This window comes from Falco naumanni, chromosome 2 (assembly GCF_017639655.2).
Source record: "Falco naumanni isolate bFalNau1 chromosome 2, bFalNau1.pat, whole genome shotgun sequence".
Classification (NCBI taxonomy): domain Eukaryota; kingdom Metazoa; phylum Chordata; class Aves; order Falconiformes; family Falconidae; genus Falco; species Falco naumanni.
In genome coordinates this window covers 58,240,534-58,252,662 of record NC_054055.1, presented here as the reverse complement: position 1 = coordinate 58,252,662, position 12,129 = coordinate 58,240,534, and the positions used below count along the sequence as shown (strand labels likewise).

Here is a 12,129-nt window from a genome sequence, read left to right as displayed (position 1 = left end):
TGTTTATGTGTTTCTTCTAAATTATTTATGTGAAGAACAGCGTTTGAACTGTTTGGAATCCTCTCCGTTGACTACAGTTTTTATTTAATATTTACAGTAAACCTTGTACCTTTCTTCTGAACCAGAAGAGCAAACAAATTACTACTTTAAAGAATAATTCCCCTGTCCTCAGTGCAGTTCTCAAAATAGTCATCCTCTCTGGTATCTTAAACATTACCAAAACTGCAGGCTAACTTAAGGGTTTCTGGTCACCCAAAGGCGTTTGCTATGAAAAAGGATTTTACTTTGAACTTCTTTAAGGAAGAGAACACTTTTACTAAAAGTAAATTATCTGGCAAACAGCTGTTGTGTTAAGACTGCTTCTAAATGCCAGTTGTTCCTTTCCATCATTACAGAGGTGAAGGAGGTGGTTGGATTTAAATCACAAAGAAAATACATGGGAGTAGGAAGAGGTGGAGGCAAAGAGAATGCAAAAGAAGATAGGAAAGAGGTGTATATTTCCTGACAGAAAAAAATGTATAAATCCAAAGAAAATAGTGGTTATAGGTATGCATACATAGTTCAGCCAGGGAATCAAGAAGGTGTGGAAGGAAGTGGCCAGATGTCATTATAAAAGAATATGTTATTTCTTCTGATTTTTCTTGGTCTCAACATGTTTGTCATGGTTGTCATTGATTTAGCGATGCTAAGTTGACTGTAAATCTAACACATAAACGTGATCCAGGCTAAACTTTTATAAAGCAACCAGGGCACATTTGTCAATCTGGTTCTTAAAAAATCAATGTTAGGAAACATAAACAACATACTACAACCAGTGCTGAAGTGGGATACGTTTTAAAAATTATTTAAATACAGTATGGAGCTAGAAGCAATGAGATATTTTTATTAATAATGATTATTATATGGAGTAATTGCATGATATCGCTACAGAGCGGAATTAATTACTTGTACTTACAAGCAGCTGAATTCTCATGATTGTATTCCTTCAACTGTTAGCGTTTTGTATTTTTATAATGGTTGATTTATTATTGACTTTGAGATCATTATAACATTGCTAAATTACCAATACATATTTTCAGCTGTAACTCCCTCCTGCGGTACTTATTTTAAGAATATATGTGTAAATATATATAATTCTGTACGTTTATATATGTATACCTCTGTATACATACACATATATGAAACATCATTTATGTTTTAACTGCTGTTTAATGCTTCTGTTGTTGATATTCATACTTAATGTATTTTATGATCTTGAGCAAATTATGTTAGAATAATTACATGCACGTATCCGAAAAATATTTAGATGCATATGAATTCCTTTTCTGTATTGAATACTAACTTCTGTTAGGCTTTTTGCTTGTTAATCTTTTCCTACTTCAGCAAGTCTTTTGGAAATAAGAAACGTTTAAATGAGCATACCCAGCACTTACACTTCATTTGGAATTTCTGTAGGCTATGGCCATTCAGATGCAGATGTTCTTCACCAGTCTTTACTTGAAGCAAATATTGCCACTGAAGTTTGCCTTACGATTCTGGATACTCTGTCATTATTCACAATGGCTTTTAAGGTTTGTTCTTGTCTTGGTGTTAATATCTCCCATAATTATCTTTCAGAAAAAATATTTATAGAATTATATTTATATTTTATAGTTTAGTAACATAGCATTGTGGTTTTAGCATTTCTAGCACTGTATTTCATTATTACTTCATGTAAAAGCTGATAACCTTTTGCAGCAGAATGCTTTGCCTTAGTTACACATTGGACACAGACTTCTTACTGATCAGCAGTAATCCGTGGGAAAAGTGCCTCCTCATCCTAACTTCCTAAAAATACTTAAAGAAACTTCAATGTCTACCAAATATTAGTGGTAAAACTCTTTTAAAAAGACCGTGTGGGGTGGTAAAGCTATTATGTGGCAAAACCATAAGTCATAGCTGGACACTATCAGACTTATATATTGAATTTGGTGGCTGCTTAAGTCTCAGTTAATTAACAGTAATTTGTGTGTGTTCCTTTTCTGTAACTTTATTTAAATTTCTTCACTAATAAGACTTCTTTTTAGTTATATCAGTTACTGTAGCTCTCCTGTGGAATCTTTTTACAGCATGCCCACTTGCATACCCCTCCTGTTTTGGGGGGTTTTTTTGTTTTGTTTTTTTTTTTAAGTTTTTCCAAACATTAAAGGTAAAGCTATAAAAAGGAGAGATGATAGGTCTGGCTGGCTGCTTCTCTTAATCAGAGCAATGTATCCAGATCCTTGCTTTAAGATTCAGATTTAGTGTCTTCAGTTATGAAAACATGAGCTTATTTATAATGAGTCCTTTTATTAGGAATTTAATTAAGAGTTTAGAACCAATTCTATCCATGACTTCATGACAGAATAGAAAATGAAGATACCTAGTTTTAAAGATTTAAAGAAGAATGAACACTAATCTTTTAGTTATCAGCTGCCCGTCATGCTTGGAACAATAGTTCTTCAAGGTTATCTGTATGTATTATGTTGACGAAGTAGATAAGAGTATACTGGAATAGTCTGCAAGATCCAAACAAAACAGGAGAATCGGGAGCTTGTATTCAATCAACTGCACTAAAATACATAAAATTGTAGAATCATAGGAGAGTTTTGGTTGGAAGGAACCTTGAAAGGTTGCCTAGTCCAAACCCCTGCCATGGGCAGGGACATCTTCAGATCAGGTTGCCTCAAAGCCCCATCCAACCTGCCCTTGAAAACTTCCAGTGGTGGGGCATCTACAACTTCCGTGGGCAACCTGTTTCGGTGTCTCACCACCCTCATTGTAAAGAAAATTTCTCCTTATGTCCAATCCAAACCTACCCTCGGTATAAAACTGTTGCCCCTTGTCCCGTCACTACAGGCTGTGTCACAAGTTATGTCTGCTTCTTGGTAGAATTTTAAATGATATTGTGTGAATTCCTACTACTCTAGGTGGTTTTAGTGAACTGCCTACCTCTGATGTTGGGACATCTGAAGAAAGGATATTATATCAATTTCCTCATAAGGACAGGGGTTTGTAAGACAATATTTCATTATTTTTCTATAAATCTGGAAGTAGTGAGCCTTACCATCTTTTAGAACTTAGTTAGGTATTTAGTTTTGGGTCATCTACAGAGATCTGTATACTGGTCCAAGAGAGAAAACTACATCTTGTGACCAAACAGGCTTGACTGGCTTATGTCGAACTATTTATGTCTGGCTGCCTCTAAAATGGCCTGCCTGTGGCTTCACTGGACAGCATTTGGAGATCTTTGGTCTCCTGCAAGCATTTGAATCTATTAATCCACACAGCTTAAAACCAGGCTGAGTTCTGGTCTGCAGGTCACATTATCAGAATGGCTTCTAATGGAGGACTGCCTCCTTCAATTTTTTAATACTGAGAAACACCCAAAATGCCTAGGATTATGCTGAAATTCTTTAGCCTGAAGAATTTCTTCTGCGTCTCCATGAATAGAAAAGGAGACATCTGTAGTTAGACATCTCTTCCATGTTTGAGAGAGCTTAAGGCATGCTACAAGATCTTAGATCTTTGCTGAGCCTCAAGTATCTTTTTAAAAAAATTATTGAAGTAGATTATTTGGGTTAGTATTACCTTAAAACTTACTTGAGGTGGTGATGGAGCTGCCGTGCAGCATACTGTTTAGATGCCTATATACAGTAATGACAAGGAAGAGTGGGGCACGCGGAGGGGAGTTGCAGAAGGTGCAAGGCCCTATAGAATTGTGTTGAAGGGCCAATGGAGTCAGAGGGAGCAATACCTGACATGGTCCTCTCAGCTCTGGACTCCCTGGACAAGGTTGAGCAGTCCCTATTTTAGTGTTTTGTAAAAAGAGAGACTTCATTGTTTCATCCTAGAGTCCCATAGGAACCTAGTGCATATGCTCAGTGGACAAAGGGAGAAAACGTCCCCAGAGAAAACCAGAAGCAATATGAACTGTTAAAAGTAGATGTACAGTCGTTACTTTTGCTAGAGAAATTGGAGGAGACCAGATTTAAAAAAAAAAAAAAAGTTTGGATGGAAGGGAGCCGTTGGTGATACAGAAATCAAGAGCAACCCTGTGTATTGCATGCCTCAGAATGAGCTTTGGAATATCAATGCAGATAAAACTCTGAAAAGTAACTAATATCTTTGTCCTTAAGAGCCCTTTCAGTTTCAGTTCTAGGACAGTAACGAAAGGTGGTGAGTGGGTGAGGGTTTGTTTTGGGAGGAGGTTTTTTGAGAGCATTGTAGTAGGAGGTACTGCTATGGGAAAATTCCACTGTCTGAGCTGCTAAAGCCAGTGTGAGCAAAATGTCTTAATACTTTGAGTGTGCCTCTCGAAGAACTGTTAATACTAATTAATTTAATCAAAGCTGTTAAATACAGTTGTGTCCTATAGGTCTATTCAGAAGCCAACACTTTGGCTAAAAGCAAGATTAATGAAATGTTATACATACCTAATTAAAATTCAGATTATTATTTATTATTAAACATGTTGGTAATGCTGTGCAGATTGTATTTCTTTTGATTTCTGGCTTTTGCATGATCTGTGTGTGTTCTTAGAACAGTATAAATGTATGACTGTACAAAACTCCTAAATTTTTGCTATCGATTTAAAGAATCAACTACTGACTGATCATGGACATAATCCACTGATGAAGAAAGTATTTGACGTATACCTCTGCTTCCTTCAAAAGAATCAGTCTGAAATAGCATTGAAAAATGTCTTCATTGCTTTAAGGGCACTTATTTTTAAGGTAAGAAGTTTAAAAATGATCTTCAAGTACTCATCTAGTTCTTTAGTTAACAATATATTATGTAAAAATATAAGAACTGAAATCCCAAATTAAAATTGATTAATAAGGACTGATCTAATCCCAACAGTGTGGAATATTTGTGTTTTGAATTGCTGTAAAAATTGGTTTGTGTCTTGAACTACTATAACTGTGTAGAAGAATGGCTGCAGAAGCATGGCCTTAGAATTTCTGAAGATCTGCACAATCCAGGCCTGGTATTAGAATAGGCCTGTAATCAGAATTGTACTGAAGTTGCTGTGCTGAAGTTAACAAGAAAGGTAGCCTTGAGCTATTCTTGAATCCTGAGACCAAGTAATTATGTTGTGCCAACAGGCCGTGGCTGTAACAAGCTACAGCTGCTGGGAAAGCAGGTGCAGGGCCAAGAAAGATAGGGAGCGGTATGGGAAAATAGGGAGTGACAAACTACAGGGCTGAAGCACAGCAACGCAATTAGCTACATGGATAGAATGCTTATTTTAGTCATGATAATTAGAGGTGTGAGAACCACGCGTGTTTAGAGACTACTAACCAATTATATTTCTGCTTTACGAATATGCATGTGTATCGGTTCTATATAAGTAGTGTTAGAAACTAATAAAGTTGAGCAAGATGCATAACTCATATTGAGCGTCTTCTTGACTCCGGTGAACCCTTCTTCCAACATAACTGTCTGTATTTTCCAGTTTGGGAATATTAATATATTTGTGTTTTTCTTGACGTGCTTGTTTTATCAAGAACTCAAACTAGTTTTAACAAATAACTACTTTCTTTTCTACTTTTTCCCCAGTTTCCATCTACGTTTTATGAAGGTAGAGCTGATATGTGTTCTGCACTGTGTTATGAAATTCTGAAGTATTGTAATTCCAAACTGAGTTCAATTCGTACTGAGGCTTCACAGTTACTTTACTTCTTAATGAGAAATAATTTTGATTACACAGGGAAGAAGTCTTTTGTTAGGACACATCTGCAAGTTAGTATACTTTCTTTATTCTTCATTTTTTAAATATTGTATTTGTAGGTGCACAGTTGCATACCAGTATGCAAAGCCCTGTCAGATAAAGAAAAGGAATTATTTTGGGTTCAAGCAAGGCTGGTACTATTCTAAGAGTAAGAAAATGGCAATAAAATTGTTCAGTACAAGGAAATACTTGGAAACAATTGGATGGCCCTGTGTTTCGTAGGAAATAGTTTTTGTTCATTGGTAGGAAATGTTCTGTTTTGTAGATGTTATTTTGATGAAGTAGTATACCCTGTTGTGTCTGAAGAAGGAAAAGTGCAGCTGCAAGCATGTAAAAGTCTAAAATAAAACAAATACATAGAAAACAGTGTGTTCTGACAAAGCTGGGAGTAATAATTTACTAGTTCTATGACCTCTGACTAGTTCACCTTGCAGTCAGTCTTTAGAGCAGAGGATGAGTGTGCATTAAATTTACACAAGCCCATTTTTTCTTGCCAGTGTTACTATACAAGTAACTGGGGAAAAAAATGAAATACAATTTTACTTAAGGGAGTAATCTTTCATTTAAGAAAAACAAATTTTCTTTTGTAATTGTTTCATAGGTACATTTCAAGGGTATTTCATGAAATATGCACTAACAAGACATTTGTTTCTGTCAAGGTTATTATTTCAGTAAGCCAGTTAATTGCTGATGTTGTTGGAATTGGAGGAACTAGATTTCAGCAGTCTCTTTCAATCATCAATAATTGTGCCAATAATGACAGAATTATAAAGGTCTGTATCTATTATTCTTTCATACTGTAGAATGATGTTTGAAAACTCTTTCATAGCATCTTTTGCAATCATGTGTCAACTTTTTATTATGTGAAGAGTAGAAAAAGATAGTTGTTAACCTCACTTTTCTATGTTTTAGCACACTACATTCCCTTCTGACGTTAAGGATTTAACAAAACGGATTCGTACAGTACTGATGGCTACAGCTCAGATGAAGGAACATGAGAATGATCCAGAAATGCTTGTAGACCTCCAGTACAGTTTGGCAAAATCTTACGCTAGTACACCTGAATTAAGGAAGACATGGTTAGACAGCATGGCAAGGATCCATGTTAAAAATGGAGATCTTTCAGAGGTAAGAGAAAAAAAAATCAAACTAGTTTTAGCTATGTGATATGCTAAAGCTTGTCTTTCTTGAAATGCAAGGTGCTAATTGTAGTTGTCAGTGTGTAATATAATAAGCATTTTTAATAAATTTTGAATTGTTAGTGCATTAGTTTGAATGACTGAGAAGTTTTTGTCCTACCAAATGTGTGTAATTTCTGATTACTAATGTAAGGTGGTTTTCCTACCTTGTAATTTGTGATCCGTGGTTGCTCTCACATTGTATGTTGCTGTCAGTGTTACTCAATGCTCTGGTAAAGGAGGAGCGAGTGCTCTTGCATAGTCTTTTGCATAAATGAGATGGAGAATTCTTACACTGGTCATAGGACATCTCCTGCAAAGCAGCAAAAAGGAAAACTAAAGACATTATCTCAAGCTAGGGCTCTTCTCGTATATCTTGGTTTTAGTAGTTCCATTATAATTGTAATTTATGAGATCGTTACTATTTCTGTTTTAGGCAGCAATGTGCTATGTCCATGTAGCAGCACTGGTTGCAGAATATCTCACACGAAAAGGTATGATTCTGAAATCTTACTTTAATATTTATATTTTTTCATTATAGTTTAGGAAAAGCATTAATTTTGCTGAAGAAGTTGTAGGCATTTCAGTGTTCCCCAAGGAAAAAATTCTCACCTAAATGGATAGCATACTCACACATTTAAGAGTATACTTGCATACCTAAGAGGCAGCGTTTCAGCTGAAGGTAAAGTAAAATTTTTAAGAAAGTAATAATTTTAGTTTTACACCAGAGCTGCTAATAGCTGAAGTCAGATCCTTTCTAAAGCAAACTTATTGGTGAATATTCTTGTTCAGCAATTTATCTCTCGCTGCATATAGGGAAATATGGCATTGCCAGAGAAGGCAAAATAAATGCATTCAAATTTTCAGATGCTGAGTCAGTGATAATAATGCCCAGAATTCTTCACCTGTCTTGGTGTTCTGTGCTAGCAGCTCTCTGTAAAAGTGCGTTTCTGATGACCCGGGGGATAAGGTAGAAAACTACCTTCTATCTGTAGGATTAGAAGAGTTCTCATTCAGGGATTTGAGAAAATTAAAATATTATATGGCTTTTAATAAGAAAAATAGATATCTGCTGGAAAATTTCAGAAATCTGTTAAGACTCAACGTTATTATGTTGAGCTGTTGTGGGTTTTTTTGTAGACAGACAAATTCATATTCACAGCTTTTTAGCTTTGCCTTTGCATGACAGTTCAAAATGAAATAAAGTCGGGGTCTACAAGATGGCTCTTCTCTGTTCCTTTTGTGCCTCTTGCCAGATACTTGTGTAGTGTGAAGGCTATCCTTTCTGCTCCAGTGATTTCAGAAGCTTCTCTGAGACCAAATCTGAAACTCAGTTGCTTGTCAGAATTACAGTGTCCTCTTGGAAGCCTGATAGCAACTAACTAGTGATCATCTGTGTTGTGATTCCTTCGGGTGATCTGCTATTTCTGTCTACTGTCATACCAAAGTTATTTCCTCTTAGTAATATAAAGGAGTTGAACCTGTGATATTTCTGGGAGTAAAACAAAAACATGGATTTGAGGCAGTCATTCAATAAAATCTCCGGAGTTCAGGCTGCCACCTGAGTAGAAAGAATCTTTGTAGGAATGCGCTATGAGATAAGTATCTGCAAGTCGTTGTGCTTCTGTAGTATTTACAGATTGCTCTTGAGGCTTTACTTAGTACAGGTTTTGGCCAAAAATCCTGATTTCTTAATTCCACATTCTGATATAATAAAAAAGACCAGAACAGAATGGGTAAAAGTGGTAGGTTTCATGTTCTAAACCCAATTTTTGCCAAGTACTTATTTCAGTAAAGGAAGTTAGATTGCTGGGGTTTTTGTCTTGTTTATAGACTGACTTCATATATGTACAGCTGAATAACCTGCTTTGGCATCTTTTGATTATTTCTTATGGTTGCTGTCAGTCTATTCATGTTATTCAGACTGAGGAAGCTGATATGCCAGGGCCTGTTTCTGTACAGAGTTCCAGCATGACTTCATGCCAGTTTAATTAAATACTGTAAAAGTTACCTTGATTAGATCTTAGATTCAGGGTGGGGTAGATTGGACACAAATTTAAGATAAAACAGGAAGAATCAGACTCTACTTATTTTGGTAGATAAGAGTCCAGATATTAACATCTGTTAGTTTTTTTAAAACATATTTATACTTACACAGTTATGTGAGGTCTAGTATTCTAATCATGCAGTGGGAGGATGGATATGTTTTTTATTTATTTATCGGTTTGGTGGTAATTATGTTTAAACATTGCTTCTGCCTTTTCCAGCATCACAAAATGGCCTAACTTTATCCTGGTGCAGAGAAGTAAACATCTATTTTTCTTTTTCAATGGCAGGGATGTTTAGGCAAGGTTGTACTGCTTTCAGAGTAATCACACCTAATATAGATGAAGAAGCTTCAATGATGGAGGATGTTGGAATGCAAGATGTTCACTTCAATGAAGTAAGTAAGCAAGCATAAAAGTGTTAAAATTGATGCACACTGAAGTGCTGTTTGTTTTTCCAAGTTTCGTGTTTCAATCTGGAGGCTGACTAATATGATGGATATTATAGTTTTCTTAGCTGCTAACCTTATCCTAAAACTGAAATAAAAAAATTCTGTGAGCTGTCCCAGCTTTACAGAATTTACTTTATGCATATTTTTTAAATAAAGCACTAGGACATAGACTCCACCACTATCGAATAAAAGCAAGCAAAACGGGGTTTTCAAGCTGCTTGACAGGATGAACACTACTGTGGTTTATTTATTAGTAAGCAAGATCTGGTTTGTTTTGAAACTGGCTTTGATTTAGATTATTACTACACTAGTAATCATGAACATGTATTCACTGCTTTTTGCTGATACAGTTTCCCTAAGCAAAAATGCCATCACAGTGAAAGTGGTTTTACTCACACCAGACTTGCGTCAATGCTGTTGTTTTTTTTTTTCCTGGGTTAAGTTTCCCTCCTTGTGTCTTTGCTGATCCATCTGAGCTGGCTTTACAGTGACTTTTAAGAAGCCTATATGAAAAGGTTATTCATAATCTTGCTCATGAAGAGCTACGTGTACACTGTATATTTGCCAGTATAGGCAGGGGAGGGAGGGACAGACCACTGCTTGCAGTAGCTGTGTTGGAAAAATTACTGGTGTGTAAGCATAATTGTACAACAAAAATTTTCTTCTTTTGTGATCTAGTTTGTATATGGCAAAGGTATATGACAAAATTATTTGACTGGTCAAATTGTGACAATGCTGACAGATTTAGGAGGAACATACAGAAGACTTGATGGTTTCAACCTGGCTTTAGGCCTAGGGTACCTCCATTTTACTCCTAAGTTCTGGTACTGTTCTGCTCTATAGTTTTAAGACAAAATTCATTGACTTGCCTCTTTCTGGGAAGTCAGGAGTTGGAATTACTTGAAATGAGAAATACAGTGCTTTTCCTTTCCAAAGACAATAGCAGATTGATTTTGTAAAAAATGTGTATATTATATTCTTTAAATGACTGATTCTCCTGATCTAGCATGAAATTTATCATGTTACTCAAAGCAAAATATATGCTGCTTTAAGCGAGCCAAGAGTTGGAGAGTTGGGTTTCTAGTGACTACTGCTGATGGAAACTTTTCTTAGGAATTCTTCTCAGTGTCTACCTGACAAACCATTTGTCAGAGCTAAATTCTTTTGTATTGTTTAAATTGGAATATCTTTATTCTTTTTCTTGTTAGTCAGGCCCTGCAAAAAGAATATACTGCTTTTTCTAGGTCATTGAACCCTATGCAAATTTATTTCCATCCCTCAGTATTTCCATGGAATGGAAGTAAGCCAAGAGTGAAATTATAAGCCTGTTGAGCTCGCAAAAGGTTCAAACCTTGCCAAATTTCCGTTTTCCCTACATGCAGCCCTTTTAAACTTAACCATGTATTACTCTAACTGATGAAATATTGAAAAAAGTCATGATGTTTCAGATAGCTTTGTATAGTTCACCCCAGGAAGAGTAATAATAGGGTAGAATTGTTTGGGTTTTAGTAGACTAAAAATCATGGATAGATTAAGATTACTAGTATATTACAGAAATACTTCAAAACAGGTAGTCTAGTTGCTTCATGAGTAGGAACATATTCATGTATGGAGTGCTTAGTCAGTATGTTCTTCTGTAAGCAAAACTACATTAGTCTAAGAAAAAAAATCACGTGATAGATCAATTGGGTACAGAAATCAAGAAACCAGAAATATCTTTCAAGCTGTATTTACTACCGCTGAGCAAAATGGTGATCCGATGGGAATTCTTCCTATACACAGTAACAAGATTCATGTGGAATTTGTTTCTTAAGACTTAGTTTCCCTGGAAGCTAGTTACTTTAGAGTGTTAAATCTCCAAAGGAGTAATTACAAGTATGGGGGGTCAGGGGCTGTCCCTCCGTGTTTTTAAGAAGGGCAAAACATCTTTTATATTCTCCAGTTTATATAAAATCTCCCTAATTCAGTGAAATTATCTTAAGACCATGTAGTTTCTCATTTTAAAAATTGAAATTTTAAAAATTCTCTCATTTTAAAAGAATTCTTTCTCAGGCCAGGGTTACCCTGACTAATTTCCTAAACTAGCCAGTAGAAAAAAACCCAAAATTGTGGTTCAGTTTTGTTTTTTAAACAAAGTTACTGTGTGCATTTTTAATAAAACAGGTGTTTACCTAGACAGCCTATTCAGCAGCACAAATCAAATTGTTCTTGCAGAACTAAAACTTTTCTGGGTGTCAGAAACAGGAAGGTGAAAATCTGGAACTTTTTACACCCTTTCCATGTTAGACTTCACTGTAAGCAGTCCATCTGTGAGAGATCAGAGCTATGGCTAATAGGCCTGTGGCAAGTGCCAGATTCCATGCAGATTAAGGTTGGAAGCAATTTCATTCAGTTTTGTTGTACTTTTCCAAAATAAACTCTGCCAGAATGCAGCCCCACCACAGATTTTAAGTCAATTTCTACCTTCCTATTTGTTTTTTCTGGTCTCTTGTTTGACTTTCCATGAGAGGATTTCTGACTTGCAGAGTTGTAAATGAAAGTGCATCACAGCTCACATGATCACATGCAGTGTAATTCAATATATTTGAAGCACTTTATGAAAAACAGAAATAGGTACTTAACAAACATATAAGATAATTTGTATGGTGGTGAAGGCTGATACTCGGGCTGATACTGTCTAGCATCTTCATTGGCAATCTAGG

General features: G+C 35.8%; 1 protein-coding gene across 21 annotated transcripts in view; it reads left to right on the top strand.

Moving 5' to 3' along the window:
- DOCK9 (dedicator of cytokinesis 9) overlaps nt 1–12,129 on the top strand; it is a 127,629-nt gene that overhangs the window by 101,086 nt on the left and 14,414 nt on the right. For all 21 annotated transcript variants that reach the window (XM_040584431.1, XM_040584447.1, XM_040584444.1 and 18 more), the window contains 7 exons: nt 1,456–1,571; nt 4,617–4,754; nt 5,581–5,763; nt 6,412–6,525; nt 6,665–6,880; nt 7,367–7,424; nt 9,267–9,373. In XM_040584431.1, coding sequence (XP_040440365.1) covers nt 1,456–1,571; nt 4,617–4,754; nt 5,581–5,763; nt 6,412–6,525; nt 6,665–6,880; nt 7,367–7,424; nt 9,267–9,373 — 932 coding nt within the window. The remainder of the gene's footprint in view (nt 1–1,455; nt 1,572–4,616; nt 4,755–5,580; nt 5,764–6,411; nt 6,526–6,664; nt 6,881–7,366; nt 7,425–9,266; nt 9,374–12,129) is intronic.